General features: G+C 44.8%; 1 protein-coding gene across 9 annotated transcripts in view; it reads right to left on the bottom strand.

The window, feature by feature from the left end:
• LOC132784713 (serine/threonine-protein kinase Doa) overlaps positions 1-24742 on the bottom strand; it is a 34002-nt gene that overhangs the window by 7338 nt on the left and 1922 nt on the right. Inside the window, exons 1-3 of one of the 9 annotated variants that reach the window (XM_060790514.1) lie at positions 22821-23407; positions 19741-21485; positions 14795-14999 (exon numbers count right to left, since the gene is read on the bottom strand). In XM_060790514.1, the coding sequence (XP_060646497.1) occupies positions 14795-14999; positions 19741-21323 (1788 nt within the window). In that variant the 5' untranslated portion in view covers positions 21324-21485; positions 22821-23407. Of the gene's footprint in view, positions 1-422; positions 934-2582; positions 3816-5075; positions 9071-9100; positions 12132-14794; positions 15000-19740; positions 21486-22820; positions 23408-24559; positions 24656-24742 lie in introns of those variants that run through there. The other 8 variants (XM_060790515.1, XM_060790516.1, XM_060790518.1 and 5 more) reach the window with 8 other exon arrangements.

Here is a 24742-nt window from a genome sequence, read left to right as displayed (position 1 = left end):
AATAAATTTGGGAAGCGTAAATATACACGGTGAGAAGGAAGATATATTCTGCTAGCTATAGATGCTATAGAAGCACTATAAAACGAACAGAGTGCATATATACATTGGCTATATACACCTGCGATATATATACAGAATATACTATATAAATAGTGTACATATATAGAGTAGCGATAGAGGGGTTGCATATTAGCAATCATATTTGGGAGATGATATTTCCCTCCCTCATTCCCTTCGCTTACTTTCTTTGACAGATTTGGGACAATAACTTTGCTATATGACTCATGCGTCAGGTGAAAATGGACCAACAATTTCGAGTATGCTCAATGAGTCACCCACTGGATTCATCCCAGAAATGTCTTTAACAACGTCGACGCTGCATTCCATTGGCAATCCACACTGTTTGTTCAAGCAATACTAACATCGTCTGGATCACGCCTGCTGCCGCCTCCCAATCCTCGTATCAGTGGCTTATAGTAGCTGCCCACGGGACTCAGATGGGTGCGCAGCCTGTCCAGCGCATTGGCCGTTGTGGAGCTCTTCTGATAGCGACCCATGAGAGCGGCGCTACTAGAGCTTACCCCCGTTCCAGTAACATTGCTGCTGATCGGATGATAGCCCAACCCGCCGCCAGCATAATAACGTCTGTGGCGATCGCTCATAGCGTTCGGATCCCGTTCCCGTTCTCGATCTCGATCCCTTTCCTTTTCCGCTTCCGGACGTCTTCGCCCGCTTGAAGACTTTTCTGAGCTTCGGCGACGTTTGTGCTGTTTGCTGAGACTTCCTTTTCTCTTATCGTTCTTGTTGTTGCTACTACTGCTGTTTAGGTTGTTGTTGTTGTTGTTACAGTTCTCATTCGTTGGAGTCTTAGAGCTACTGCGTGATTTGTTCTTGTTGTTGCTGCCTGCGCTATCCTCGGCTATGGCTGGCGCACTATAAAAGCCCAAAACAAAACAAGAATTGCGAATGACGTACTTAATGCTATTCCCTTGAATCTTTCTTTTTCAATATTTTAGCTTTCGTGGATATATTTGAGGTGTTGTCGTTAGTCGGTATTCCGTATTCCGTACTCGGTTCTCCCCGCGCGTCAAGCTCAATCTCAACGATCTCGATCTCGATTTCGGTTTCGATCTCGATTGCGACGAACGCGCGTTGCCACGGCACGAACTAAATAATAACTGAGTGAATTTCGATCGAAATTCGTCGGGTGGCGACGAAAATGAGCGCACGCAGCGTTGATGAATCGGAAAAATGTTGGAAAATGCCGCGACTACAAAAATATTGAGGAATCGTTTTTATTTTTGTGAAAAGTGTGAAAATATTGCGCACTTGCCCAGCACCAGCAGCAGCTGTGGGAGGCAGACAAAGAGAATGCCACAGACAGCACGCACTGTAGCATTTTGCGAAAGAAAGAGAACTTCTCATTGATTACCAAGTGATCGGCGGCAAGTGAGTGGGCGGTTGGGAGATGGGTGGGTGAATAGCTGAATTATTCTTTTGTTTGCTTCGTATCAAAATGCATTTAAATGTTGCCGTGCTGATGATGAACGCTTTCATTTCCGTCAGTTTATAAAACAAGGAAATCACTTCGACCGCCTTGCGGCGTAAAAGCTTGGAGGAAAAACCTTGAACTCTCTCTTGCTCGCCAGTAAAGCGAAAAGAACAATGCAAAGCGGAAGAATCAATTACTTTTTATGTATTATTGCCGTGTGCTGGCATTATAAATAAATAATTTAGAGTCCATTGCATTAAACGCACCATCTAAGAGCGAGTGACAGCCAAAAGAGATTCAACTCGAAGAAGAACAAGAGAAGGAAGCTCAGACTGAATTAGTATCACAGAGAGAGAGAGTTGCCAGATGGGCGTCGAACTGAAAAGCTCGCAAAAAAGCTTTGATCAACGGTTGCCATACAATCGAAAATTGTCAAAGACTCGCATGGGGGAATATGTAAAAGTAGTATTTATGTTGGTAATTGCAATCATAGATGTAGAAAGTTGTATGTTATATCAATATTGATAAGCGAATACACTTATGTAAACGAATGGCATTGAACTATGCAATGGCCGAGATCCCTGCACTTGCACTTGCACGCTCTCTCTTTCTTCACTGAGACACACATAATTATGCTGACTGGACACTGGTCTGGCTGGACATATTGGAGAATGGATATTCTATGATATTTTCACACTATTGCACTCAATTAACCCGATGCGATGTTTACATAATTCGCCCCTGCCGAAGACAAGTGTAAATCGAACGCGTCTAGAAACGCAGCAGCGTATTGCTGCGGCGCAACTGAAACTAACGGCAATGGGGCAAATTACATACTTAAATTAACGAATAATACAGAAATAAAAAAAATCTAATGAAAACAAAAATAAAATAAATGATGAGCGCTGTGACGCGTCTGGCAACATTTTGACCGAGTTTTTGTTGGTTGACGAAAAACGGCATAGTAAAAAAAAAATAAATAAAAATAATGTCTACGTGTGTACGTCGCAAGTATATGTATGTGCATGTGTATATAAGTGTGTGTGTATGAATGTAAATATGTATGCTTTATTTCTTCTGCATCGATTACCGATTGCGTTGTTGTTGTTGTAGCTGCTGCTGTTGTTGCTGTTTGTTATCAGGTCGTTCGCTCGGATTGCGTCGAAAGCGTTGCAGCAAACTGTTGCAGCTTTCGGAGAGCAGCTGAGTGACACTCGCTGCTGTCGCGCTGCGCATGTAGCGTCTCTGTGGACGCGGCTGTGCAGCCGGCGTCGTTGTTGTTGTCGCTGCAGCTGCAGTTGAGGCAGAGGCAGAGGCTGCTGCCTCCATCGTGTCAGCTGTTTTCTTAATGTTGCTGCTGTTGTTGTTTGCTTCTCCGTTCATAGACGATGGTAAAATCTTTTCGCTTTTTTCACGATGAAATCGACTTAAAAATGTGGCCATTTTTTTGTTTTTGCGTGGGTTTTGCTACTTTTTTAATTCCTTCGCACTGATGACGGAAATCCGACAATATTACTTATACGACGTATGCTCAATACATATCCACACACATGAACGATTGACCGAGGTTCGATTCGTTGTTTGTCTAGCAGGCAGGCAACGCAGGTTGAGTAGCTCGATAGGATCTTACTTTTGACTTGATCTATTTCATTAAATGAACTAAATATACGATTTACGATATGTGGTTTTTGGCATTTACTCGACTCGAGAATATGTACGGTCTGTTGGTTGGTATTGTATAGTTAAGTATACTTAGTATAATTGAATATACGGATATATAGTACATATAAAGAGCGTATTTATGTGTTGTAAAAATAATTGAAATTGTACGATCTTTGGCAGCTTCGACAGAAATAGACACACAACAGAAGCAGCGACAATTTCGATAGTATTCGCGGTTGCAATTGCAATTTCGATTTCAATTGCGAATCGAATCGAATTCAATTTTAATTTCAACTTCATCCGCCGCCTGATTGCATTTCGATTTAGAATTTCGGATTTGATTTGCACGCACTTTGAGCCATTTGCCAGTTGCCAGTCGAATTTAGCGGGTTTCTATCAAGTTTTCAGCGGGGTCTGGGGTCTGGGTCCGTCTTCGCGTCTTCGTCTTTGTTTTCGAGTCTCGTAGTCTCTAAGCAAACACAGTCCGAAATCAGAGCAACATTTACGAAAGCGCACGCCACAAATACTAATTATAAAAATTGAAAAATATCGCAACAACGACGACAGCACCAAAGTAGCTGGCTGAAGAGTGTGTGCTCAGGGCGGAACATAGAACACGCTCCGATTCGATCTCTGAACCGGGCGCTTGCTTTGCTTGTGTTTCTGCCTTGCGCTTGTGCTTGCCACTGCGGGAGAGCTGCCAGCTTTTCTATTATTGTTTGCTATGCTGAATAGCAAAAAAAAAAAAACTTTTACTAACCACAACCAACAGACAACAAGCAACTTAAGATGCTCTACTCAGATCGTAATGCGAATACTCTACGACTGTGGCTTGAAATTCACTTGTGAATTAATGCTATTTGCAATGAATGCAAATAAAAAAAAAGAAATAGAATATTGCATTTGCACTTTATATCAGTGAAAGGGCATTGAAGGATCGGTGTGACTGGGCAACATTTGCGGTTCAGAGAGCAGGAAGAGAATAATGTTTTGTTCTACGGTACAAGTATGTTTTATGTATTCTCGCCTTCTCCGTCGTTGTTGATGTTACATATTCCCAAAGAGCAGCCAATTGTTTGACATTTTGTGAGTGTTCAAATTCAGATTGAAATTATAAATAGAAGTTTTTGGAAATAGTTGTGCAAACATACAGCGGTGTAAACACCTCAAGAATACTCTACAATATAATTGCAATTAACAAATAAAGGTAAAGATAAAATTAATTCGATGTTTTAGTGCCTGCACTAAATAAATAAACAACATAAATTAAGAGTGGAGCTATTTTTAGCGAACCACAAAATTGACATTGAATTTCAGCAAATTGCTTGTGTGTTTTGCCTTTGCCTTTGGCTTTTTGCTTTTGGCCCGATTGTGCAACGTTGTGTCGTTGTCGCTGTCGACAAATGTAAGACGCTGATGGGAGAGGCCAACTGAGAAAGAGATAGAGAGAGAGCATCGACAATGGGACGCAAGGTGATCGAAGAAGGAAAGCGAACGAGGAGGTGGGGTGAGGGCACTTCTCACTTCTCACACCTCGTATCTCATACCTCTCACAGGAAATGCGCGCCACAATCTCTAATAGTGTTCTTGGCCCCAAGCGAAGCGGAGGCCTTTGGAGTGCACTGATGAGTCAACGATCTATTTTCAGAAGCTGAGCTGCCTCCGAGACCGAGAGGGCGAAGCAGAAGGAGAAGGAAGATCGAGCGATGCCGAGGCGTTTAATTATAATGTGCGTGTGTTAGTAATAAATAGTAATGGTAGCAGGTAGCAAGCGCAAAAAAGACAAAAAACAACCTGGAAGCAGCCTTAGTTGCTTTGGCTATTATTAACAAAGTCTGCAAACGAGGGTTTATAATGCAAATACAAGATCTGTAAATAACAATAACAAATCTGAAGCGGAATCTTCATAATCAGAATCTACCTCGATGAAATGCAGTCCCAGCACGGACTTGGACATTTCACTTTGTTGCTGCTGCTGTTGTTGTTGTTGTTGCTGGTGGTGTAACTGTGGTTGTTGTTGTTGTGAGTGGTTGAAAATGATAGAGTTGCTTTGTTGTAGCTGCGGTTGCTGCTGTGCCGCCGCCGCTGACGCTGCCGCCTGCGGTTGCATGACCAACGACGACGACCCGTAAAACAATTGCGTATTTGTATTCGGATCATATTGAAGCGCAGTGTTGCCGCCAACGGAAGCGTTTAGAAACTGCGTATGCGGATGTGGTTGAACTTGAGGCTGCGCCTGGTATTTGACGGGGTGGAGCACTTGACTCTGACTCGGCTTAGGATAAGCATACGGATCGAAGGTCTGCAGCGGTTTTCGCTCGTGACTCAGTGGCGGTTGTTGATGCTGCTGTTGTGTCGGTTGCTGTTGCTTGGGCAGGTTATAGTAGTTGCGACTCATCATGCCCAGCCCAAAGCTATGCGGTTGCATCAACGACGGACGCTGTGCGGCAGAGAAGGACGCCGAGTGCGTCAATGGCGCTCCGCCGGGACGTTGATGGTAATTTGTTGACGGCTTCGAGTTGATCATTGCTTGATAGCTGTTGTTGTTGCCATACATCTGATTCGCCATTCCAGCTTGTTGCTGCTGCTGATGGGGATGCGACTGCAGCTGCAACTGAGACTGATGCATGGCCATCGATTGGCCGAACTTGTTCTCCTTGTTGGTGCTCTTCTGCTGGAAAATGTTCAGTCCCGAGCTGTTAACTTTGGGCGCCTGCTTGGCCACATGTGACGAGGAGTAGGATTGCTGCAGCTTATGGGGATGTTGCTGCTGCTGCTGCTGATGAGATTGATGCTGCTGCTGATGCTGGAACGGATCGCTGCTGCCATTCATTGTGGAGCAAGCAAATGAGTTCCAGTTCAAGAATGCTCGCTTCTGCTGTGGATAATGTTGATGGTGTTGCTGCTGCTGCTGTTGTTGTTGTTGCAGCAATCGCTGGTAACCCATGGACAGCTGAGAGGTTGAATTCGACTTGCCAATGGGATAGGCAACTCTCTGCTGCTGCTGAGACATCAGAGGCTTCTGCGGATCGTAGAGCTGCACTGGCACGGGTATTTGCGACTCGCCAGAAAATTTGCTGACGCCGACCGTAGCAGCATTTTCTTTGTGCTCATCTGTCATCATTGCATTGTTGATGCTATTGGTGTTGTTATTGCTGCTGTTGCTCTTTAGCTTAAGCATGTCGTTAAGGCATTTCTCTAGCTTATTGTCGACATCTTTCTGTCGTTTTGTGGCCGCCGATGACGACGATGATGCTGTTGTTGATGATGATGAGGTTGCTGCCGCCGTTGTTGTTGCTGCCGTTGTTGCTATTGATGTGGCTGCTGCTGTTGGCACTTGCAATTTGCCAATACTTTGTTGCTGCTGCGGCGTTGCTGTTGTGGTTGTCGTTGCTGTCGATGTTGACGTTGACGACGGTATGTGAAAAGATGAGGTAAACTTAGAGAGATGTGGCAAGTGCGTGGTGCAGCAGTTGGTGACCGTGAAGCTGCTGCTGCTCACAGTGCTGTTGCTCTTCTCCGACTTGCGTTCCAGCGATGGACACTCCGCAGCCGATTCTGCAATTGTTGCACTTCCGGTTGCCATTGCTGTTGTAGAGTCTGCTGCAGTGGTTGCTGCTTGCTGCTTCGCTGTTTCCGTGGGACGTCGAAAGAGAGCTGCAGCACATCTAGGCGAGGGCACGCAGGAACTGCTGGAGCTTTTAAGCACGCCAGCTGTGGGCTTGGAGACTGGAGCTGCATTGGCTGCTGCAATTGCTGGTTGCTGCTTCATTACCTGCTGTTGATGCGTTGCAGCTGTGGGCATTAATATCGCCGAGTTTGATGTACTGCGGCTTAGCGATGGCAGATGCTTCATGTAGCATGGGATATGCGTGCGACTGGAGCTGCGTAGCAATGGAGCTGGAGCTGCTCCTAGACTCGGCTGATTGCCAGGCACATGCGTCATTGAGATGCTCTTGTTCAGCTGCTGGTTGCTAGCCAGCGAGGGCTGCTGCTGCTGCTTGACGGGCACTCGACTGGTGAAGGACGTGGTTTTTGGTGCTGTTGGCGACTGATCGTTGCAGACAATCAGCTTGTAGAGATCGTCTTTGGTTACCGCCTGTCTGACCTTCACATCCAGATGCGACAACGAGGCGTTCTTCTGTAGGCGATGACTTTGTGGCTTCTGCAGCTCCTTTTGGGCCGCCTCGGCAACAGTTGGATCGAATATGGCCAGCGTCTTGGCCGTCTTCGCGTCCATCTTAAAGGGTTGTCCCGCATCGCCCAGTTGGGCACCACAGATCTTCTCATAGTTCCAGAATGTACGCTTCGGCGTCTGACGCTTCTGTGAGCCGCAGAGATTCTCACTCCAGAAATCGTTCATCAGCTGTTTGTTTAACGACAACGTCGAATCGCTCAACAGACTACTTTTCTGTGCTCCTTGGGGACGCGTTGGAGTAAAACTGCTTGAAGCGCCACTTCCGCTGCTGCCGCCGCTAATGGGCATGTTGCAGCTGGAGATGCTGCGCTGCAGCTTGGGTTGATCATTGCTGCTCGTCTGGGCAAAGATCGAGGGATAGGCGAGTCGGGGAGCTGCACCCCTGTTATTATTGTTTTGGGCAAAGTTGATGGACGACGATTTGCAGAGACCACTGGCCACTGAGGGTGGCACTGTTGACTGCGGCAACTGCTGTGAATTGGACTTTGTCAGAGGTGGTTGCTGCTGCTGTTGTTGCCGCTTCAGACGATCGTAGAGATCCTCGCATTCCTTGAACTCTTGATGCAGTTTGCGATCCAGTTCGCTGTAGTCTGGAAGACTCTTTAGATACTTGTTCATCATCTCGATCTCGGCATCGTAGAAATTTGCATCCAACTTAGCGCTGCTTGTTGCGGCCGCTGACTTCTCTTCCAGCTGCTGCTGTTGCTGCAGCAGCTTGTCCAGATCGATCTCACCTGCTACTGGCTGCTTGTGCTTCGGTGCTCGGCACGGCACTGGAGGAGGCGACGACGAAGGCGAGCTGCACGACGACAGCGATATACTTGAGGCCGGACTGTTGGCCACTTGGCTGTTCGCTGTTGTCATCACACGCGTCGGAGTTGTGATCGCGCCAGTTGCTGCATTGTATGCCATCGGATGATGCTTTCGCGGCAAAGGCGGCGTCGACTTGGGACTGGCTGGTAGCAAGGATCGGTTTTTGCGTACTGCAAGCGGCGATGAGATGGGCGAGCGAACTGCACATTGCGTTTCCGGAAAACTGGAGGAGAGCACCGTTGCGAACTGTGGCGAAACAACCTGCTGAAAGAACTGTTGTCCATTCGCTGGCACTGGCGTTGGCGTCTGCTTCAGCATTGCACCCGCTTCTCCAACTGGATTCACTGGGGCAATTGGAGGAGCAGCAGCAGCGGCTTCAAGTGTTAGCTGTTTATCCGTTGACGGTGTTGCGATCGTGGCTGCTGCTTTGCCAGCATCCTGACTCATTTGTGCAATTGGCAAAATTACCGGAAGACTTAACGAACTTTAAACTCTTGCCAGTCTTTCAAAGACGCGATTTAGTTAAATTCCACTCAACTCCAATTGAATTTTCTAGATGTTTATAGCATTTCGTTACAGTTCACGAGCTTTCTGCGTTTTTAACTAGTTTTCTCAGTTCCACAACCTAATTCAGTGTTACCGTTTGAATTTTTGTTTATTAATTAACTTTTTCGATTTAAATCACGATTCATTTTCGATTTACGAGTGCGTGTATGTTTGCGTGTAGTTGTGTGCGTCGGCGCAGTAATGGATAACAATCCTTACTCGATAGCAGCAGCAAGCGAGGCAAATTCAAATCCAACAGCAAAAGGGATACAGATAAAGGACGAGACTAACAACTCACAACTGACACTAGACGAACAACGGGTCACCAACAACAGAACAGACAGTTCAAACAGATCAATGGGATCTCATCCCCATATCACCAGACAGACACAACCAACCTGCAGATACTGCTCCGGTATCTTACTGTTCTTGGGTACTATAATCTTTTTGATTATGATTATCTTGTCGCCTTCGATTTTGGTGATTGTTATCGGCACACCCGGCTGGGGGCGCTGAGGCTTTGTCAGCGGCACCGCCGGACGAGTGACGGTGCGCACCACCTGCGGTCCGGTCAGAATGCCGCCCGAGGAGGGCTTCGAGGCTGGCGGAGCGGTGGGCTTAGGCTTGGGCTTTGGAGCGGGCTTGTACTCCTTATGGTCACTACGCACAATAGACAGATGATACAAGGGCTTGTCGTCATCCAGTATACTCTTTTGTGGCGCCGTCTTCTTTTCCACCTTTCGGAGGACAACGCCCAGCATGGGAGAATCTTTGGGCTTGATGGTAATCGAGCCACTTGGCGCCGTCACACGCTTGAGACACACACCCAAATTGGCGCCCACTGGCGGAGGCGTCTTTGTGCGATGAACCATCTTGCCGCTGGGTATTTCACGATATCCGTCTTCTTGATGCGAGTCCTCCACCGTAGCAGGCGCTTCAGGATTTGTGTGCAGTGTTGGCTCGGGCGCCACAAGAGGAGCTGGACCAGGAAAGAGAGCAGTTAGACTGCTGCGACGTAGATTTATTATGTTGGGAGCTGACACTGTCTTGGACAGCGGAAACTTGGGCATCGCTTGGGCTACCTCTGCAGCCGGATCATTGCTCACAGCGCTGGCTGTACTGCCACGTCGACTGACACTGACACTGGCACTGGCACTGGCAGAATTGATACTGCTTATGCTGGAGCGTTCAGGAGCGGTACTTCTTTCACGGTTCCGAGAGTCTGCCGAAGGTGTGCGTCCCCGACTGATGCGAGCTGCTCTCTGACTGCGCAGCAGCTCAAGGGAGTCAGCTAGATAGGAGTTGCTCTTGGCAGGCGAGGAGTCTCTGCTTCCCGTAGCCGCCTCGATATCGTCATCTAGAATATTGGGCAGTGAAACAAGACGATCTCTTTGCGCAGCGGTTGCTGGCAAAGTTGCCTTGGTGCTCGAGGGACTCGGTGTGTCGTCATCTCGACTAATTTGTTGCCGTTCCTCTGCATTCTGTATCTGGCTCTGCCTTTCCAAGACTCGCTGCCGCTGGAGTTTCTCCTCAGCCTCGACAGCGGCCTTTGCTCTCGCCCGCGCAACGGCCTCGACTTCAGCAGCCAGACGTACTTGTTCCTCGACCAGAGCTCGCGCCTTGGCCTCGATTTCAGCACGATGCCGAGCTTCCGCCTCGGCAGCTGCTGCAGCGCGCAGTTTGTTCAGCTCTGTGGCCGTCATTTGCTTAATGCTCAGGCGACGCTCGGCATCGATGATGAGCTGGATTTCAGCACTTGCCCCCTCCGGTCGAGTGGTGAGATCTGCGCAGCTGAGCGCGATTAGTTCGCTTAGTTCGTTGGACATCGCACGGCTGTGGTTTTTGTCCTATTGCTATTACTGAGCGTATACTTAATATACTTGAATCTGAATCTGTTATCTAATTATTTTTTTGTGACTGGGAAATGCAATTGCATTCGAATTGCGTTTGCTTCGACTTGCTCGGCGCGACTCGCGATACTGCTAGCGTTTGCAATAAAGAAACCTGCTACTTGCTCGATTCTCGATAGCCCTGCTCAACTGTGGGCATGGGGGAGGGTGGTCTGATAAAGATAAGGAGGATGGTGAGGGAGCAGAGCTGTGCTCCCAATGTCAATGCCTCATTGGCATTTTGGCAAATAAAGTGCATGCCGCATTTAATTTGGACGTGACTTATTAATTGATCAAGTAGTCGCCAACAACAACAAGAGCAACAACCACATATACATATACAAAGAGGTACAATTGAAAACACAAAGAGTTCTCCCCTTCATTCATTCACATTGACGCCACCCACTCAAAACTAAAAAGCAATACAGAGCACATATATTATGTTCGATGTCTGCACTAGCACCTGAACGATTCTTCGGGTTAGCTAACTTGCTTCTCTCGCACTCTTTACCGAGTGGACCCGTAAACAAATCATGAATTAAAATTCCCTTGCATCTTGCCCTATATATTCGAAGCAGTGTTCGCTGGATCTGTTCCACGACTCTGACCAAGTGAGTGACGTGCCCTGCCAGCCAGCGAACTATTTATGTATCTGGATGATGTTATACTCTCGTATATATCGTAGATATCTGCCATCGGCTTCGTCTCTAGCTAGTTCCCTCTGCTCTGCTCTGCTATGTGCACGGTTCAAAATCTGTTTTTATTTTTAACAAAACGACGACAACGTAAATTTGCGCAGTCGTATATTATATATGGTACATATGGAAATATTAATGTTCACTCAGACAGGCAGTACATATAAATATGTACTATATGTGTTATATAGTATGTGCGCTACTACATCAACTACAGTAAGACCTCCAGCAAAGAACTGTCAAGTGCAAAATAATGTGAATTATTCGAATTTATACGTGACAAATACACATGCACTGCACACAAAACGATCTGTAAATCGAAATGTCCCTAGTTAGCATTTCTTCGATGTTTTTCTTTTTGCTATGCTTTTGTGGAAATAACGCGCGCGCACCAAAAATAAATCCAAACATTACAAAAATAACCAATGAAGATTTCTCATCAACGAAGAAGAAGAAGAGGTGGTAGCATCAAAGATCAGCATGAGATGAATAATCCCTCTGCTGCTGATCTCGAATGCTACATGCATGCACAAGTATCTATAGTCACTTTAAATAGCGAGAGTGTGCTCAGATTTGCATTTGTAGTTGTTGCTGTTGATGTTTATTAGTTCTGCGTTTTTGTTTTGATTTTCTGTTTGCCCTCTTGATTTTTCACCGCTGATTTTTACATGTATGCATTGGGAGAAATCGATCTCTTGATCTCTGACTCTACTGATCGTAATCTACTTTGCAAAGTGCAAAGTTGAAGCTGCCTTCAAATTTAACGCATTCTACATTTCCACGTTTACTCCAATTCGAATTGAATTTGCATATTTTCAGACAGTTTATGAAGCAATTTGGTAAATTTGCGCATGTACATTTAGTAAGTTTGTACGATCGATGTGATGTTATTTTTTATTTGACGACACTGCGGCACTTTTGTAGTTGTTTGTTTTGTTTTTAGGTGCTTCAATTTTATTTTTAAAGCACTTAAATTCTCTTATTGTATACTTTGTTGTTGTTGGGCTTGCTGCCTGATTATATCACGCGTGCTGCTTAACAATTGTTTTATTTGAGTTTCAATTTCGATTTCGTTTAAATTTTGTAAGCAGTTACCCCAAGAGTTTTCTATGTTATGTGTCTTAATCGCAATGATTACATACGAGTAATTTTCCAATATTAAACACCTCACACGCACACACATACACGCAAGCACACCACACACACACATGTAGAATTATAAACAAATTCGCGACAGTGTGATAGAGAGCGAGAGAGAGGGAGGAAGATCCGCGTGTGGAGCACGGACCACGAACTCGAATCATGGACGACGACGTACCTTTGCTTTAAGTTAGCTAAAGGCCTGAAAAGACAGCGACAACGACGACGATGGGCGACGATACACATCCGAAGAACGAATATTTGAATCTGTTTCTGTTTCAGTTTCAAATTGAGAAAAATGAAAAGCGAAACGGAAAACGGAAAAAAACACAAGCAGCGCTAACTAAAATTCGTTTGTATGTTTGGCTTTCGTGTGTGGTATTTTTAATTTTTCTCCAATGGCGGCAAGGCAGGCAGCCACAAATACGAAATCCCAAAGAAAGCAGCACAGTCTGTGAGCAAATGGCAAATACAGACATATACACAGGCGATAGGCGAAGAAGCTGCGCGCGCATCTCTCGGATCAGCTGCTGCTCGAGAGCAGTGCTGTCAACTTTCGGGATTATAAAACATACAGCCAACATTGAAAAGAAGATAATATCGTAATTTTTTGAAAAGTGAACTTAGTATATTCTAAATTTTCAAAGGATCGTCTACACATTTCATAGAAATTACATTTCAAAAACAGGAAAATCTTCGATAATATCCCACACTGGGTTCAAAATTTGACGGGAAAAAGCTAAAACGACAGAATTGACACAAAGAGAGAGAGACATGCGCAGTCTGCAGATACTCAGCAAAGATGTTTCAAGAGAGGGAGCAACATAGAGAATGGGAAAGGAGTAAGGGAAAATAGAACAAACAGAGAATGTGAGAGAGGAGAGAACGAGCAATCGCTCACTCACTAGATAATCGTCAGTGTGATCGACAAAGTACTCCTCGACAATCCAATTGTCGCCGACATATCGGTCCATGGGCATATCGCAGAGTGCCACCAAGTCGAATAGATTCCTTTGACGTTTCATAAGCAAACAGCGACTGATCTCAGCTCTGACTTCATCGCTATCAGAGTCCTTTTGCCTGCTCGAGTTTCCATTTGATGCCACAGCCGCCGTTTTTTGCGCATATTGCTTGTGTTGTTGCTCCAATTGCCGAAAGTACTGAATCTTGAATAACGACGAGTCTATGTGTAACTAACAGTTTGTAATTGTAATTGTGCGTGATCCACTCACGATATATTGTGGTCAGCCACCCAATTGGCGGCGAAATTAGCACTGACTGGCATGAGATCTTCTGCGCAGCCCGCTCGCCATCTGTCAGCCAATATACTGTGAACGTCGTTGAATGATCAATTGAATCAAACAAATCGAGGTCAGCAGCAAGGCAAGGCAAGGCAAAGCATGGCAACACAAGGCGAGAGCAGAGCAATTTATTCTGCAGATTAACATCACCGTCGCATCATCTCGCAGGGAAGTCGACGTAGTATCTTAATCTGAGATGCCATCTATTTCTGCTATGACTATTATTTTTATGGTATTTGCTTATCGCTTATCATGAAATATTTGGGATATGCAATGTTAATCTAACATACATTTAACACTCTGTTCAAATGCAAAGAGATATTTAAAACAATTTGGCGAATAAGTTGCCGATTGTTATGTTATACAAAGAGAACGAATGAGTGGATGAGTGGACAGATCAAAGAAGAATCAGGCACATGACATTAACGCTAAGACTGTGGTCAGGTGCACAAGGTAAATGGTATTTCGTAAATTGTGGATGCTCACTAGATAATCACTATCGTGATCAGCAAAGTACTCGACGACGATCCAATCATCCACGTACGGCATGAAGCGCATCGATGAACTCTGCAAGAGCAGATCGCGATGGTTGTCGAATCGTCCACCTCGACGCTGGGCAGGAAGATCACGCATCTTGAAGTTGCATGGAATTTGAGAACTCTCAAACTGCTTGGCAGTCAGCTGGGACTTTTCTAAATAGCGCTTGAAGAACAGCATGTTCTGAATGCAATTCGATAACTAATACGAGAGACACAAACAAAAAAAAACTTACAGATAAACAAAAAAAAAAGCAATGGGAAGAAAATTGGCAAGCGAGGTGAGAGAGTCAGTTGACATAACCTCCTCATAGGGGGGTGGGGCAAGGGTACAAAAGGATAAAGAAAACTTGATCATGTACTTATTTGAATTGGGATTCGTTCGTAAGAGAGCCTTAATATTGTTTTTACCATACCTATTATTTAGCATTTAGCATTTGATTTAGATTTTCTTGGTTCGTTGCTCTCAGCCTAAATGTTCGTTTGTTTCGCATTTGTATTTAGAAAATGAAAAGTTTTTACCTTAGCTTGTGATTGGCGATTGTTGCGCCCACTGTCACGCTCATCCTTGGCGCGATCCCGATGTCTCCGGCGTGAGCTTGAGTGCGAGGTCTCGTCCCTGTAACGATACTTGTTGTGCTGTCGTCGGCCCGAGACGGGCGATTTGCGATGCGAACGTTTTGAACGCTCCTTTCTGCGACGGGAAGACGAAATGCTTTCATCAAAACTGAAAAGACAGACACGTGATCGAGTATTATTTAATAATGTACACACACAGAATAGATTTTATATGGATGAATGGCCGACCTTGAGTGAACGCCCAAAGCGAACTGTCGAATTACGGATTATAGACAAAATGTGGACAGCAAGAGAATTGGACAGTAAACGGAGTCACAACATGGAAAGCTACTTAACAGCTAAGCTGTTGCTCCGGTTACTTTGCTTTGCCTCTCGCTGCTCGCACAACTCGCAACTCGCCTGAGTTCTTGGCGTGTGTTGGCGAACATGCGAATTTGCGTTACCAATCAAGTTAATCAACTTGGCCGGATGGCTGGCTGGCTGACTGGGTGAGTGCTTGGTTAGCTTTGGTTGGTTGGCAGTCTGCCCACCTTAAGCGACATGCCTTTGAGAGTGCGTCGTCGTTGGCCAACTCGGCTAAGTGGCAAGGCATTTGACACCAACCGGGGGCACTTACAACAACCACTGTCGAAATACTTTACAAGTACTAAGCTGAACCCAAAGCCCAGACACGGTGACAGAAGCAACGAGCAAGGCCAGAAACTGTGTCAATAACAACGGTAGCCCCATCATATTACATCAATGGAACATAAGCACACACACACACACACTCTCGCACCCATGAGACTACGACACGCCCAAGCAAACTGCAGATGCGGGTGGGCAGCAGGCAGTCAGTGGCCGCCAGTTGAGCCGCAGCCAGATCTTTGCATGAATCAGCAACAGAGACAGCAACAACTACAGATCCAAATCAAATCCGATCCGCACTCAGATAACTGACCTAGGCAGCCCAAGAAGTCAAAGACAAGCAAATGCTAATAAGCTAACAACTATGAAACAGCTGCTCTCAAGAGCTCAATGGCTGAACAACTTGAGAGACAATCAGCGATTGCGGCAACTCTGATTTTTCGGTTCACTCTCGCCCACATCAGCTGTGGAGCGCCTCTAAATTTGGTCACAAAAATTATGAGAACGCAACGAAGCTGAAAGTGACTTTGACTACAAGTACGTTACACTCGCACACATACACACACACATCAATAGAAACACACACACACCTGGTTAGACAGCTGCAGAGCTCAACGCCTGCGCTCTTTTAAAGCCAGATTGTGAGGAAACAGTCAAAAAGTCAGCGCCCCGAATGAATATCGAATGTAGGCTCAAATCATTTGCCACTCTGGCCAGCATCGCACTATCAACCATCAGAAAGAACAACAAAAGATTTTCGACTGCCTCTTAAGGCAATACGGTAGTTAATAGAATACGAATACGTAAATCTATAGCGAGTGAGAAGCTCAATGACTGATTGAAAGATTGGCTTTCTGGTCAGAGCAATTTCAAAATGTTTTTGAGCTCCTCTCGCTCTCATAGCTCATATTCTTAAATGAGTAAATTTCTGAGTCTTGATTAATGACGCGACGCGTGCAAATTAGAGCATACCATTTGAGGCAACATATTCGTATTTTAATTGGATATTAATGATGATTCGTCAATTTAAACTTGTGGAACTTTTCGCACTTGCCTCGAAAGCCAGAGCTAGCTCAATAAATAACTGAGCGATTTGGGCGGAATAAATTATTACGTATTACGGCTATAAAACTTATAGATCTAGCTTAAGGCAACTGTCTTCGACTGGCTTTATTGCATAAAGACGATATCTAAACTGCATTTGAAACTATAAATTAAGGTATAATAGATAAATCACTCAATTTGAAGAATACAACGAATATTTTTTTGATTATGAGGTGGTCGCACCCATATTAAGAGCTTCTTTTCTAAAGGTCTTCGTAACATGACGTTGTTTATTTTCGCAATTAGGTTCAAGTTTTCACAACCCCTTTTCCTGCTTATTGTCACAAAATATTCCGAATGGCTGATGGTAAATATTAAAACATCGTATCGTTAAAAAACATTTAAGTACGTGAAATTTTTCCGTACCATCCGACTTCGATTCTAAATGGCATAAATGGCCTGCGAAGAGTTGCCATGAGTTCCAACTCATGTGAGAATTATTTCTTTGACTGTTGGGGCTCTTGCTAGTTTGTGCTATTGAGTTATGAAATTAATCATTCGAAAACCAGTTTTCGTATGATTTACATAGAGCACAGAGCCAAGACACTTTAAGCCCACTAGCAGTTAACACAGCCAGCGGCCAACAGCCGACAAACATTTATTTGTTGTGATTCGACGATATATATATTTTTGTTGCGCTGACCCTGAAAATGCCATAAATACATTAAGCAAAACCATACTCCCCCTCCCCACCCCCTCCCGTGAAGCAACCACAACAGCACACATGAGTATCCATATGCTAGTGTTTATATATAAATGCATAATACTCGGAGTAAATGCTTTGTTATTGTTGTTCGATTCAGAGCGTCAATTGAACTGAATGCAAACGCATACGTCACATATGGAAATCGAACATACACAAAGAAGGAGTTGACATCTGAATTCAAATATTTGATACGTTTCTAACTGTTCTCTAGCTTTATAATCAAACTATGAATTTTCAGTTGAACTCTTTTAGAAACTTTCCCAGATCAAGATTTCAGATCTACCCAAAAATTTAAAAGTTGTAGAATCAAATTCAAGCTAATATTCGAGAGCGGTCAAATGCGAAAAGTTGAGAGGTTTGAAACCGGAATTATTTGTTTTGTCTTGAAGCAAATAGGTGATGACAACAACGGCAGCGAGTCGTGGCTTTTGTCGATAAAGCTATGATGAAGCTTGGCAAAATGACAATACAAAATGCCGTTACAAATATTGTAAATAATATGAAGAATAAATACCAACAACGAATAGCGCATGAGTAACGGCATTATGCAAATTGATCTGGGTGGCAAAGCGAAACGAGACAAGGCGAATCAAGGGCGGGCGGCGTGGCGTGAAGCGGCGAGCCTTTGAGTTCAGCAATCGCCAAGGTCATTGGATGGTTGCGTCTGCGCACACAAGACAACAGTCAACAGTCAACAGTCAACTTGACAACACAGACACCCAATTGATCAAACAAAACGAGAGCATTGCAAATAAAAGAGACAACAGCAGACAATTTGCCGCAAAGATTTCGCTTTATGCGTCAGGGCGAGCTTCAATGTAAGGAGTAGAGGCAGCGTTCGCTGAGTCAGCGACACCATTGAGTCTCCAAGTCTGCCTGTCTGTCTGTCCGTCTGTCTGTTCGCTTGCCAGTTATGCAGGCGTCCATTATCCAAGCAAAGATCGCACGCGTCTCTCGAGGTTCAATGAACGTAATGTAATGCATACTGTACACTGTACAGTGTACACTCAATACTCTACCCTCCGCGTACTGTCAACAATGTGCACACAGCTCTCCCCGACTGGTCAGGCGGAGTGTCGAAGCCGAAGCCGGCCATTACAGTTAACAAAAACAAACAGTTAAGCGAAATCAACAACGAAAAAACGCGAGTGAAACAAAACAAAAAAGTTCGTTCAATTTCGATCGTTTTGAGATCCCAGCAACAACTGAAAAAGGAAGTAAATTCAATTTTTGTGATATACACAAAGAGAATTCTAAAAGATAATTCGATACTGCATAAGTGTTGTTGTTATTGTGGTGCTTTCTGTTGTTGCTGTCTGTAGTCAATCACCTTTTGGGTGCATGCTTAAATAGGAAGTCAATAAAAATCAACATAAAAATAATAAAAACAAATACAAATCATTTCACATAAACATTTCCCCAGCGTCAAATGGCGACATTGGACTAGGAGAGGGGGAGCGGGGCAGCCACTCGAAGCACTCAAATCTCAAAGTTGCATGTGTAAATTTTCGGGCTACCTTGCAGTTGTCGGAACTGTTCGAGAATAGTGAACTCAAAAGTCAAGACAGAGTCGAGAGCATGGAGACAACTTCATTGTTGTTGCTGCCTCAGCTTGATTGCTGTTGCTGTTGGTGTTGTTGTTGCCGGCGGTAGTCGCATCAATTATGAGCGTATATGGTATACGGAGACAGGTCCGGTTTTCCGATTTGTTTTGGAGCGCGATAAACGTCAGATAAACGAGCTCACAAGCAAAACAGAAGCGAGTTGTAGCCTCTAGTCAAACAAAGTAATGCGCAAAGAACAGCTAAAGAGCAGGGAATTTAATCCAAATATTCCACTAAAGGACATTTCAAAGATTCTTCAGATAACACATAAAACAGTTAAGAGCGCTCTAATAAAAAATAATCGCAGTTGGCAGCTTCAAGACTACCTAAAAGAATCCTATCATCATACATTAAAAAAGAAGCGAAGTCCAAATGGTTTCCTGATATTGCCAAACTTGATCAGCTGGCTACAATCCGATTTCCCAATAACAATGAGGTCATAACTGAACTGAACAACTCGCACTCTGGCCCCTGAAGTGTGCCAAGCACATATTCAACGCCATCGGCACGTAGAACACCAAATACTTTCGAGCGTTGTCCAACTGAACCGGCGCTAAGATTGCCTAATGAGTTGAGTCGAGTTCAGTTGGGGCTTGACGCAAATTTTATAAGTAGGGGCGGCGGTGCTTGACCAAATTTGGCAGAGAGATCTTGAGGTATAGCGGCACAACGCCAACCGACGAGTGGAGAACGACTTGAATTTGAAGTGCTGACAGACAGAACGCTTAGTCAGCAGCAAGACAAGGCAAGAGGAAAAAAGCAAAAAGCCAAGAGCTTAAACATGCTCTGGTGGTCAGCACTCGAATCTAGCTGCAGTTTCCGCATGGAGCTCCATGGGAGATACTCACTTATACTCACACGTCGTGGAACCCAAGTGCTCAGAGCGACGTCGCGTTTGCTGCTGCTGCTGTTGGTTGCTTCTGTGATCACTGCGATTGTTATTGGAGTCGGCGTGGGGCAGCAAAACGCGGTCAGGATAGAGCGGCTTGGGTGCCCACGATGCTGCGGCCACATAGATATCCGTTTTGCCCACAGGCAGGGGCGGAGTCTGTGGGTCGGGAGTGCCGGCTGCGTAGCTATAGTAGCCATCCTCGGGCTCCTCGACGACAGGGAGTCGATGTTTTGTTTTCGGTGTCGTTGTGGTCGTGGTCGAGTGGTTGTCATCGCTGTAGAGATATTCGTGCATGGATCGCGCATACTTGGCGCTCTTGCGTCGCTGCTGGGTCGGAGTTAGTGTGACTGCATTGTGCAGCTCGTCATTATCGTGATCGTGATCGGGAGAAGCGCGTATCCAGGAGCTGGCTGGCACATACTGTCGTTGTTGCTTGTGACTGTGCACCACCTTGGAGAAGTCCACATAAAGCGCATCATCTGTGGATGGCTTGCGCTGGAACTCATCATCCTCGTCGTCATCATCATGAGGAGTCGCTGGCGCTCCCACGGAACTATAGAAACTATAGTTGCTGGAGGATTGCGAGTAGGAGCGATTACGACAGCCGTAGAACTCGTCTTCAAACGGCAATCCCTGGGGAAACTTTTTCGAGTATGCTTTTTTCAGTCTGGGCGAATCGTGGGAATCACTTGAACCCGTCGAGGAGGCGCCTCCCTCAGTACCAGCAGCTGCAACTGTGCACTGTCTAAGGCTCAACTTGGGCGTCGCCGGTAATTGTCTGCGTTGCGCTAATGGTGTGAGATCATTTTGCAGCTTTCGCGGCTGTTGTTGTGTTGGCTGCGTCTGCTGTGGCGGCATTGGAGCCGGATAATTCTTGCTGGAGCGCAGAGTATTCCTTGCCGGACAATTCTCCTTGGCGCCCCGATGAGTGACGTTGCTGGCGGCTTGGTAGGCGCGCTTTTGTGATTGATTCACGGCCTGCGACTTTGACAACGCACTTTGATTCGTTGTCCGCTGCCTGGCAGCTGTCTGTGAAGGATTCGCTGGAGGCGCAGGCGCTTTGGCTTTTCCGTAGCGGGAGCTCGAGACTGTGGCAGCGGTGTTAGAGGAAGCACACGTGTTCTCAATGCGCCTGATCAGCTTTGGTGTCAACGGCTTCACATTGCGCTCCTGTTGCAGCTGCTGTTGCTGCTTCAGCTGCAACTGTTGCAGCGGCTCCTGATGCAACCTGCGATGATTGCTACTGCAGTAGCTGCTTCTCCATGGTTGCTGTCTGCTAAAACTGCTGTTACTGTTGTTGCTTCCCATATTGCCTCCCTGCTGATTGAGAGATGACGATGACGAGCAGGAAGAGCTCAAGGCTGTGTTATTTTTACTGTTGCTGCTGACAGTTGTCGTCTTACTTGACGTTCTGTTGGCACCATTTTGATTACTGTTGTTGTTGGTGGTGTTGCTGTTGTTGCCACAACTGCTGCGAGGCACTCGAAATGAGCTGTAAGGACGAAATCCATTGGCATACTGCTGTCCTACGATGGGCATTTTGTTAGCTAATAGTTGTTACTCCTGTTGTCGACGTTAATAATATTCGTAGTGGATGATGTTATTGTTGATTTGGCGTTGTAATTTAAACGATTTTCTTTTGTTTCATTTACTTTAAACGCGCTGTCGTTTTCATTTGCATGTAATACTTTATCTTTGCATCTGCAACATTTCAATATAACACAATTCAATTCATTTCCAATGCTGTGCACACACGAGCCTAACCCAAATGATACAACACAATCGACACAACCAAACAACCTTCCTGGCCTCTTCGTCGGTTGTCCGTGTTACTTTAATAAATTATCGAGCACTTTTTATGTAGTTAACACGTTTTCATTGGCTTATGAATTGAGCTGTCTCGTTGCCGACTATTTGCGACTTGAAGGTGCCCCTTGCCCCTTGCCACATCGCAGCAATTGCAGTTGCAGCAAGTAGAGCATTTATGCGACTTCTCGTTGGCCGCATTTGTTGCTGCGGCTGTAGCAGCTGTCAACAGCGTGTTGCAAAAATTCAATTAGCTGTTAAAATAACCCTGAACCTAACATAACATAGCTGCGATTTTGCCCATTTCGCCTCGCATTAGCGAAAACCAAATCCAATTGACAAGTTCATTGATAGCCAAACAACCGCCCGCCCAGCCCCTTTCCTTTACCCATTCCTTTTCCTTTTCGTTTTCGTTTTCAAGAGCCTAACCAGTTTTTGCAGTTTATGCAATTTGTAAACTTTGGTAGAAAGTAGCGGATGCAGCAGATACACAAATCCTCCGACCAGTTTTCCACCTGATTTGAAAAGGAAACACAAACATAAAACGGGTCAACAAAAGTTGATCACACTGAATCGACGAATCGACAACTTGTTGCCGCAGCTTCGACTACATCTGCTGTTGTTACCGCTGATTTGCCTAATGACTCAAGTGACGACAACACAACAACATGAGTAATGCGAAGAGAGTTCGTATCGGAAATGCGTGGAAATCCCTTTAAACGTCCGGTGTGAGCTCTCTGCTAGCAATCGAACTGAACACTCTGTGTGTCTCTGTCTCTGTCTCTCTGTCGCAATCGCAGCTGTAGTCGAGCGATCCCGATCTCTATTGCGATAAGAGCTAGTTGAATGTGCGAGTTGGTCGTAGGCGTCTCTGTGTCGTCGTCGTCGTCATATCTTATCAAAGTTAGTTAACCCAACCAAGTCAAGTTCTTGCCCAAGACGGCACAATGTGATTTTTTTTCAATTTCTATACTACACGACTAACGAAATGCACACACAGCATTGAAAGCGTTTTTATGAATATTTTGATTTTAATAAATCGCATAACCAACAACAGAAGCACATTGTTAATTTTGCAGGATGCATAAACAAAACGTTTTGCGACTGTTTGCTGATCATTTTATTGCTGCTCTTGCAGCCATTTCAATATGCACTACACATTCTCACGCACACTAACAAATTGCACACACTTGACAGCTGCATTTGTTGAAAATTATGAACACACTTTACATTTATTTCTTCTTCTTGTCGTACTTTTGTGTTTTTCATAAAGGCGCACTTGATTATCGGTTTGTTTTTTAACTTATTAATTGTTGCTTTGAGGCTGCACGGCGGCGACGTCGACCGAAGAAGAAGCCAGCACCTCCATTCGCTTGCAAGTTGTCGTTGCGACTGAGCTTTGTGGCGACAAGTCCGCAGCGAACAAGTGTCGGTCGCTCAATTTCTTGCTCGCTCGCTTTTGCTCGGTTGCTTCAAGCTTGCTCTCTCCCTCGTTCGGTCACAACGACAACATTGCTGGATTGTCGTGCCGACTTCGCCGTCGCCGCATTTCCAGTTTACAATGCGATCAGCATGTTGAATTCGCCGTGCGTGTGTGCAACCAATTGATACTGAACTGATACCCGGTTCATATGGCGGTGAAGAATACATTTAAACAATTCCAATTGTAAATACTCGTATACAACAAAGAGTGATAAATAGCGGAAGTGCGCCAATGTTTTCATTTTGCGAATATATTTTATCGAAAATTTAGTAAACAAACAAAAACTGTGCAGACGAGAGAGAGTTTATGCTATGGATTTAAACTTCGAGTGTGAATTTATAAACTCTGCAGAGTCTACTACATATATGAAATAAACTACTTATTTCATCCACTTGACAATTCTTGGAAATATATCTAATAAGATGTTCACGAAAACTTCACTTAAGTTTGATAAATTACGCAAAATACTCTGCTTAAAATCAGGATGCAGTTTTCATTAACAAAGTTTGAATGCGATAATAAAACTGCTATCTAAATAGCATTGCTAGACGATCTTTGTCCATCATGGATTGACTTTCATATTTAGACACTTGAGGTGTAGATTTTCTTTTGCGTATGTTTTTTTAATGCGTTTTTTTTTTTGTTGACACTTCCGCGTTGAGAGTGGCGCCGGATGAATAATGAGTAAGTCAAGTCACTGATTTAGCAATTAATCTGAGAGCGAGCACTTGCCAAGCGGTTTTAATTGCAAAATGAAAAGGTTAATAAACAAAAGGCGATTGCTGCACATGAATTCAAGAAGTTTACGACAAAGAAAGCGGCGACGCTGTGCGCTGTTATATTGTGGCAAATAAATTACAAAATGCGACAAACTCAACCACGACATGTCGAGATGCTGCGGCCGTGGCAGAGGCCATGCCTAAAAAGGCCATTCCAAGTTTATAAAAAATACAAAAAACAATAATAAATGCGACAGAGACAAAGTCGCGCCTCACTTCGCGTTGTTCTCTGTCGGTTGTTGTTGTAGTCTGCAGTCTGCTGCTGATTTGAGTAATATGCAAATCTGTTTTAAATACGCAGGCGAATAAATTAAATCAACTGCAGCAAGGAAATGCAACGGGGCAGGATAAACGCCTACGCTTTAAGCCAAAGTGAAACGGGTTAATTGTGACACAAAGAAATCGCAGTGTCCACATAAATTCGAAATTAAAAGAAAAAAAAACAGCAGGAGAGGGAGGAGAAAGGATCGAGGATGACTCGACATAAGAGCACGAGTTTCACCTGCCTTATATGGGCCAACGTGAATTTGTCTTGACTGCAGCTTTAACGACGCCAGGCTATTAAAAAAACGATCATTTAAAAGCCATTACAAAGAAAAAGCGGCCACCGCAAGGAGTTGTTCACGAGCAGAGAGACCTCAAATAGAATTACACTAAGCGAATTACTATTGCTATCTATTACTAAGTATTTTTTCAGGACTACTTACGTCGGCTCCTTGGGTATATGTGAAGTGTTGGCATCAAGTTCATGCCTGCGTCGCTTGGCCGCTGATCTGGTGTGATGTGTTTTAGTGATGCGGGGCCTATTTATAAAATATGATGAGAAAGCCAAAGATATAATAACAAAACACCACACAAATTTGTTAGTGCCATTGAGAGAGATATGTGCC

The sequence above is a fragment of the Drosophila nasuta genome, chromosome 2R (assembly GCF_023558535.2).
Source record: "Drosophila nasuta strain 15112-1781.00 chromosome 2R, ASM2355853v1, whole genome shotgun sequence".
Taxonomy (NCBI): Eukaryota; Metazoa; Arthropoda; class Insecta; order Diptera; family Drosophilidae; genus Drosophila; species Drosophila nasuta.
This window is presented reverse-complemented; position numbering and strand designations above follow the sequence as displayed.